The sequence below is a fragment of the Arvicola amphibius genome, chromosome 12 (assembly GCF_903992535.2).
Source record: "Arvicola amphibius chromosome 12, mArvAmp1.2, whole genome shotgun sequence".
Taxonomy (NCBI): Eukaryota; Metazoa; Chordata; class Mammalia; order Rodentia; family Cricetidae; genus Arvicola; species Arvicola amphibius.
Window position 1 is genome coordinate 84,823,205 of NC_052058.2, and position 8,136 is coordinate 84,831,340.

General features: G+C 52.1%; 1 protein-coding gene across 1 annotated transcript; it reads left to right on the plus strand.

Moving 5' to 3' along the window:
- Positions 1-2,079: 2,079 nt before the first annotated feature.
- Elf3 (E74 like ETS transcription factor 3) lies at positions 2,080-6,886 on the plus strand. Its single transcript, XM_038349713.1, has 9 exons — positions 2,080-2,189; positions 2,689-2,859; positions 3,285-3,506; positions 3,631-3,729; positions 3,994-4,113; positions 4,247-4,336; positions 4,490-4,606; positions 5,421-5,616; positions 6,117-6,886. Exons 2-9 carry the CDS (start codon positions 2,697-2,699, stop codon positions 6,229-6,231), a joined length of 1,122 nt encoding a protein of 373 aa, XP_038205641.1. The 5' UTR covers positions 2,080-2,189; positions 2,689-2,696; the 3' UTR covers positions 6,232-6,886.
- The last annotated feature ends 1,250 nt before the right edge of the window (positions 6,887-8,136 follow it).

Consider the following 8,136-nt stretch of genomic DNA (forward strand, 5'->3'; position numbering starts at 1 on the left):
AGCACATGCCTCTGGTTGGGGCCCCTCCCTTGTACGGACATGCAGAAATTGACATGCTCTCTGACCACCCACATGCAGATGCTGAAATATGAATCTCCTACCTCGTCCTTGCTCCGCTGGTACTTCTACTCAGGGATTGCTAGCAGGGTCTGCCAAGCCGGTCCTTTGTATTTAAGTCCCCCAAGAGCTATTGATTACACAGGACTCAAGTTGGTGGTCAGAGGTACTGCATGTCGGACAAAGGCCCCAGCAACATTGTCATTTCCCTAATCCAGTGGGCCTGAGCAAATTATTTACGAAGACAACTGTGCATCGTTGTTCTTTCTATTTATTTATTTATTTGTTTGTTTAATGTAGACCAGGCTTGGCCTCAAACTCACAAGGTTCACTAACGCCGGGAGTGCTGCGACTAAAGGCATGCACCACCACGCATGCATGCACCACCACGCATGCATGCACCACCACGCATGTCCAACACTGCTTCTAAATATTTTAAAAATCATATTTATAGCCAGGTGTGGTGGCACACGCCTTTAATCCCAGCACTGAGGAGACAGAAGCAGGTGGATCTCTGAGAGTTGGAAGCTTGCCTGGTCTACATAGTGAGTTCCAGGATAGCCAGGACGCCAGGACTATATAGAGAGACCCTGTCTCCATGCATGTGTGTGTGTGTGTGTGTGTGTGTGTGTGTGTGTGTGTGCGTGTGTGTGTGTAGAGGGACCCACTGCAGAAGTCAGTTCTCGCCCTTTATCATGAATAGGACACAGGTCATCAGGTTTGGCAACAGGCACCCTAACATTATTGGATGTTTTTGTATTAAAATTGTTATGTTTAATACATTCCAGTGCTAGTTAGGGCAGTTTACATCTTTAATTCCAGCGCTAGGGCCTATCTCTTGAGTTTGAAACCCTATGTATAGACTGTATGTATAGACTCCTGATACATAGTGAGACACCGTCTCAAAAAACAAACTATTCTGGGAATATAACCCATCTGTAGAATGCTTGCCTAGGAAGCTCCGGGTTCAACTTCCAGCATCTCTTTTTTTTTTTTTGTTTTCAAGACAGGATTTCTCTGTATAGCCCTGTCTTACTGTAGACCAGGCTGGCCTCAAACTCACAGAGTGGCCTGCCTCTGCCTCCCGAAAGCAGAGTTTAAAGTCTTATTCCACGGGGCCTCCGGCCCTTTCTTTTTTAAGTGCCTGGTAAACAGTATATTAACACACACCGTCTCTTTTTGTCACTAATGACGCAAGTGTTAGGCTTTTGACCACTAGAGGGCAGCAGGCAGATACTCATGGACTGCTTCGAGAAAGGTTAAGCCTTAGCCATGTGAACTCCAGCACCTCCAGCTGACCTTAGACAGGGAGAGAGCCACAGGCACCATGTTAGACCTTTGCAGGTCTAGGTGCCCGGTGTTTCCCGCCGCAGCTACCATCGTGCTCGAGAGGACTCCAGACAGGCAAAGTGCTACCCGACGTTCTGTGGCTGGTTAGACTGGCCGACTGAAACCACGCTGGAGCGTGAATGTGGCCCAGTGTGATGCCTAATCGCTTTCAGCACCCCAGTTTCTGGATGCTGTGGAGAAAATCCTTGAGCCTCTGTAACTTTTACTAGGCCCTTTTGTTCCCAGACCTCTAGAGAGTTAGATGCAACCGTTCTGACCCAGCCACCGGCTCAGATTCCTCACCTTGCTTTCTCCTTCCTAGTCCAGCCCTGGCCAGGTCCCTACGAAGAGTTTCCCCGCCTAGACGGAGGCCTAAAAAAACAGATGCCCACCCCAGCAATGTTCCCGCCACCTGCCCAGTCCAGTACCCAGGGCCCAACCCCAGAGGGTGCGGAATGACAGACTCTGACAATCATTAAACAAGCCAGGCCTGATTTCCCAGCACCGCCTGCTAGGATCTGGGCCAAGTGGCACGGAATATGCAAATCACCTGGGACCGGGAGCCCAGTCTGAAGGAAATCCCCTGCATCCAATAAGCCACCAGCTCAGGTTACAACTGGGGACGCACACTGAAGACCTGGCGGGGAGGAGCTAGGCGCCACTCTATTTAGTGAGGGTGGGGGAGCGCGCTGGCCACACTCATCACTGCTACCTGGCTGAGCCTTTCAGCCGCCTAGATTTCTTTTCTTCCCGTGGCCTCAGAAGCCGGCTCACCCGCCTGCCACATCGAACCCTGACTCTCGGTAGGGTCACATTCCCTAACTCTGGTCCCGGGATCCGTCCAGTGGATTTACAGTTCTGAACTTAATTACTCCAACTTGGAGCTTCCTAGCCTGAGTGTTTTGGGGCTGTGGGGGTGTTCCGGGACTGGTCAGAGACCAGGTCAGTATCTTGGTGGCTTCTTTGATTCAAGGGCCTAGGTGATTTGTGGAGGGAGCCCCAGCAGAGTTTGTCTCGTGGTTCCATCCTGCTTGAGATTATTTTTATTTTAATTTTTTGTTGTTGTTGTTGGAGCGGAATCTCCCAGTTTGGCGCCCGGCTGGCCTGGCGCTTCTAGGCTCAAGAGATCATCCAGCCTCAGCTTCTCAAGTAACTGTTTCTTCAGGGGCTTTTTGAAAAGAGAATATGACTGTCTACAGCAACACCGAACTCCTTCCTGCCTCTTGGCTGTTGCTGCCCAGGCTTGGCCGCAACAGAACTGAGTAATGGAAGTGCTCTGACCAACTTGTCTCCTCTTCCCAGGGGGCCTCATGGCAGCCACCTGTGAGATCAGCAACGTTTTCAGTAACTACTTCAACGCCATGTACAGTTCTGAAGACCCCACCCTGGCTCCCGCTCCTCCGTCGACTACCTTTGGCGCCGAGGACTTGATGTTGACACTGAGCAACCCCCAGATGTCGCTGGGAGGTCCAGGTGAGTGCTGTGCAGCGGGGTCTCTTGAGAGACAGCGCACTAGTCTAAGAGGCTCTTGGCTCAATGGGTAGGGAGGAAGATCTCCAAGGGAACTCCCAGGCTTGAGGCTGGGGAGGATTTATTTATTTATTTATTTATTTATTTATTTATTTATTTAAGCGGTGCTGGGGCAAGAATCCAAGCAAGACCTTCTGCATGCTAGACTGTGCTCCCAGCCCCTGTGAGAAGCCTGTAATGGCTGAGGTGGTGGGGGATAGAGGGACTGTCACAAACGACAGAGGAAACCATTGAAACCGGGGGTATCGCGACTGTGACTATTAACCCCCTCCTTACACCGCTATGGGAGGGGAGGACCCCAGACAAGATCCCAAAGGGACATCAAACTGTGGCCTGTGTTGACCCTCTGACTGCGCTCCTCCTTTCAGAGAAGGCGAGTTGGTCAGGGGAGCAGCCCCAGTTCTGGTCGAAGAGCCAGGTTTTGGACTGGATCAGCTACCAAGTGGAGAAGAACAAGTACGACGCCAGTTCCATCGACTTCTCGCGATGCGATATGGACGGGGCCACCCTCTGCAGCTGTGCCCTTGAGGAGCTAAGACTGGTCTTTGGGCCTCTGGGAGACCAACTCTACGCCCAGCTTCGGGACCTCAGTAAGTCCAGGCCAGGGCAGTGAACAGGGAGGATGGGCCTCGGGAAGGACGGGCTCCTGGCTGGAGGGCACAGCCAGGGAGCCCTTGCCCGAAGTGGTGAGTGACCCCTTCCTGCCTCCGCCAGCCTCCTCCAGCTCGTCAGATGAACTCAGCTGGATCATCGAGCTGCTGGAGAAAGACGGCATGGCCTTCCAAGAAGGTCTAGGAGACTCGGGCCCCTTTGGTGAGAACCAATTTTCTTTCTTTCTTTTCTTTCTTTCTTTTCTTTCTTTCTTTCTTTCTTTCTTTCTTTCTTTCTTTCTTTCTTTCTTTCTTTCTTTCTTTTCTCCAGCTTGTCTTGTCCTATCTGCAACCCTTCCAGCGAGCTAGATATACACTCTCTTCAACTAGAAAAAACCTCCATAGCCAGTTCTCGGGGCCCCTGGGTGGTCTCACTTGTCTTTGCTGGTCCCCTGGTCCTCTCTAAGCTCCAACTTCTTCTTCCCAGATCAGGGCAGCCCTTTCGCCCAGGAGCTGCTGGACGATGGCCGTCAGGCCAGCCCCTACTATGGCAGTAGCTATGGCCCTGGAACGCCCTCCCCTGGTAGCTCTGATGTCTCTACTGCAGGTGAGCGTACTGGCCATGCCTCAGTCTCCCTTCTCCAAATGTCCCAGAGTGCACCTAGTTCCCAGAACGATTCCCTGAATCTGCAGACAGGGTAAGCTGGTCCCAGCACTCAAGTTGACTTCTCCACCCCTAGGAACCGCTACTCCCCAGAGCTCCCACTCCTCTGACTCCGGTGGAAGTGACTTGGACCTGGATCTCACTGATAGCAAGGTCTTCCCTAGAGGTGAGTTGAGGGTTGATCTTGCGGGGGTCCTGTTCCACAGCGTCCAGCCACTCTTTCCCGTCTTCCTTTCTGCTCTACTGTGGTTTCTATAGAAAGGTTCCCCGTTGACAACTTGCCCTCACCTTCTTTTGACCTTCCAACCCCTTCCCATAGGTGACTTTCCTGACTATAAGAAGGGGGAACCCAAGCATGGGAAGAGGAAACGGGGGCGCCCCAGAAAGCTGAGCAAAGAGTACTGGGACTGCCTAGAGGGCAAGAAGAGCAAGCATGGTAAGTTATAGGGGCTGATGGGACTGTGGGCGGAGCTTCCTCCCTCACTTTCTTACAGTTGTGAACAGTTGGGAGGCTCCCTGGCGTTAGCGATCACCTCATTACAGAGGCCTGCTTGGACTTAGAGAAGGACCCTAGGGGGAAGCTCACAGAGAAAAATCCAGGCTTCCTACACACACCCCTTGCTAACTTTTTATACTTGGCCCCCGTCTTGCTTGACGGAGCTTTCTGGTGGTGAGGAGGCAGCTGGTGGGCTCTCAGGCCCGCTCAGTCCAGTGGACTGGGCTGGCTGGGTCTCCAGGCACAGCCTGCGAAGGGGCCTCAGGCTTTGTGTGTTCCAGCTGCTCTGAACCACCTGGAGGTCACCCCAAAGGTCTTTTTTGCCGCCTCCTTCACAGGCCTGCACGTACGCAGTCTTGGCCTGCTTTCATTCTTGTCCTGAGGGGATGGTTTTTTTTTTTTTCTCCAGGAAGCTGTTCCTTGGTCCTAGGCTATAGCCAGCTCTCTGTCACCATGTGTGCCAAGTTCCCACCAACGTTGGTCCCCATTGATCCATGAGCCACTCAGAAAGTAGTGTGCCTGTCCATCTTAGCCAGATGTTTGAGCCTTAGAGAATTGTGTACTCTGTGCAGTCTGCCTAGCACACGGCATTTTGGAGCAAAGAAGGCAGCAGCCACTACAGCGGTTCCCTAAGAGGACATTGCCAGGGGGTCTAAAGGGACTGTCCGTTTGGGCTCTTAGCATTGGGATAGGCGAGGCCAGATGATGTGGAGAGGAGAGGAGCACCCCGGACTGAGGAAATCTTCCCTTGTAGCCCCCAGAGGAACTCATTTGTGGGAGTTCATTCGAGACATCCTCATCCACCCTGAGCTCAACGAAGGCCTCATGAAATGGGAGAACCGGCATGAGGGTGTGTTCAAGTTCCTTCGCTCGGAGGCCGTGGCCCAACTCTGGGGCCAAAAGAAGAAGAACAGCAACATGACCTATGAGAAGCTGAGCCGGGCCATGAGGTAAGGGGGGGGGGGGGCTGTCACCTGTCATCTGTCAGGGACCTCTGTTTGGACTCTGCTGTCTTCTACTAGATTACCTGTGACAAGTGTGAGGGCCCACAGGACAGAGTTGGCTCATTGATCAATTGAAGCGTGAGGAAAGCATTAGCCAGGCTACTGAGCACGCTTAGCTTCAGCTAACATTTCTGTGTTCTCTGCAGATTTACTCTAAGAAAGACACTTGGAGGGTGATAGAAAGAGCAGTGTATCTGCAGTCCAGCCCCCTTGCCCCTTGTGCCAGGGTCAGCATCGCCAGTGGTGTCCCCTCCATCCCTGTGTTCTTGCACCTTCATGAAAAGCCCCAGGCCATAGCTGGAAGGCACAGAGAAGTTAATGCAGAAACAGGTGCAGGGCCATAATTACAAACCAGTGAGGCCACAGCAGGTGGGATGAAGGCAGGCTCAGGGCAGCAAAGCCAGGGGAAACCTCAGGCCTCCTCTGACCACCGTCTTCCCACCCAGGTACTACTACAAACGGGAGATCCTAGAACGGGTGGATGGCCGGCGACTCGTCTACAAGTTCGGCAAGAACTCTAGTGGCTGGAAGGAGGAAGAGGTCATAGAGAGTCGGAATTAACGGTCAGGACCTGGCTCAGACACAAACTCGAACTGAAGCCTTTCTGGAAGGACAGGCAGGCCGGAAGGCCCCCTCAATGTGGATGTGTTCCCTGTGTTGCTGTGGAGAGGAGGAACCCGGCGGGTGTGTTGTATCCTGAAGCGCCTGTGGCCTCTCCTCGCCCACCTTTTGGAATTACAAGCCTCAGGGTTTGAAGTGACCTAATCGCTGACAGCCATGACTCCAGCTCCTTCCAGTCTCAGCACTGACTGCAGAAGAGACCCACCTGCAGATGCCTGGGCTTGACTTAGGAGGCTGGGGAGACCGTGGGGGGAGAGTGCAGGGGCAGAAGGGACAGGGTTGTGTTCTCCAGCCTTCCTTCCTGGATTGACTTCCTCCTCTCGGCCCAGTACTCAGGCTCCACAGGCGGGGGTCCGAGCATCCCTAATTTATGTGCTATAAATATTCTGAGTGTACATAGAGAGCTATTTTTTCTAAAGCATTCCCCTCCCTGCTCTTCTCCCACTGAGCTGGGAGATTGATTGTTCTAGGTCTCCTAACTAGACAAGCATGAAGTGGGGGTGATGCCAGACCCCTCAAGATGGGGTTCCTGGATCCCTTTTCCTGTGAATGGAGGCTTAGACCTCCAATAAAGTGCCTTCTAGGCTTTTTCTAACCTTGGTCTGAACTGTGTATTGAAATTTGGGGCTATGGATTGGGTGAGGCGTGGAGATGGGAGGGAGAAGAGATAAACATACAGAAGATGTACGAGGAGGCGGGGTATGGGGTACAGCTCCTCTGTAGCTGGAGGGTTGATTGGAGGCTGAGAGGAAAGCTAAGAAAATGGGGGAGGCTGCTCCCTACTTCGAAAGCACTCAAGGCCCCACACAAGCAGGGACTAGGGCTCTCCTGTTGCCACCAACCACGTGCTCAGTGACCTTGGCCAAATCTGTCTTCTTCAGGGCTGCTTCCTCTAGTACAACAGAGTTTGGATCTGGTGTCTTCTCAGAAGTCTAGGATAGCAAGTTCAGCCTTGCGCGCAGGAGCCTTTGCGCTCCAGCCAATTTGGCTGCGTGCTGAAGATCTGTAATCTGAACCCTAACTTTTTGTGACTGACATGAAATCACAGATAGGATCTTGTAAAGAGAAAAAGCAAAACAAAATGGAGATGAGCGCTTGATGAGAGAGAATGGGAGCTGATCGCTGTTGATAGCCAAGTCTTTAGCCAGGCACCGACTGAGCACACCCCTCCCCTCCACCTAGTCTGATTTCATCCCCTCCCAGAAAGAGATTATCCCGGGTAGATGCAGAGACAAGATTCCATAGGTGTTCCTAGGCTCCGCCCTTTATCTGGGGCTTGGGAGCATCTCTAGCTTGGTTTTTGGTTGTTTTGTTCTTATTTGGAGATTTGAACTGTACTCAGAGGTCTGGCCATGCTGTTGTCTGTCTGGCCATGGTGTTAATAACCTTTACTAAACTACAGCACCAAGTGAAGCTGTAAGGCAGGCATGGTAGTTCAGTTGCTTGTAAGACCAGCACTGGGAGAACAGAAGCAGGAGGTTTGCTGTGAGGTTGTTTTGGGTTTTCGAGACAGGGTGTCTATGTATAATAGTCCTGGCTGTCCTTAAACTTTGTAAGAGGTTGGCCTCAAACTCATAATATCCACCTGCCTCTACTTCTCGAGTGCTGGGATTAAAGTTGTGTGCCATCTCTGCCCTGCCGCTGTGAGTGTTAAAGTCTGCCTGGTGACCAAAGTTCCAAGTCATGCAGAGAGACACTGTCTTAACACTCCTGTGCACCACCCCCATTTAAAAACTCACCGAACCATCTGTAAGTGAACTAATTAATGCCTAGTTGCCTTGGAAATGCCAGCTTATTCTATTCTCTGAGGAGCACAGATAAAGGAATCTTGAAGAGGAGCGTCTG

Bases quoted from the DNA above. Each gene is read 5' to 3' on its own strand.
- Elf3 (XM_038349713.1), top strand. From the start codon at position 2,697: ATGGCAGCCACCTGTGAGATCAGCAACGTTTTCAGTAACTACTTCAAC. The intron at 4,607-5,420 runs GTAAGTTATAGG...CTTCCCTTGTAG, and splicing joins GGGCAAGAAGAGCAAGCATG to CCCCCAGAGGAACTCATTTG. The intron at 5,617-6,116 runs GTAAGGGGGGGG...CTTCCCACCCAG, and splicing joins AAGCTGAGCCGGGCCATGAG to GTACTACTACAAACGGGAGA.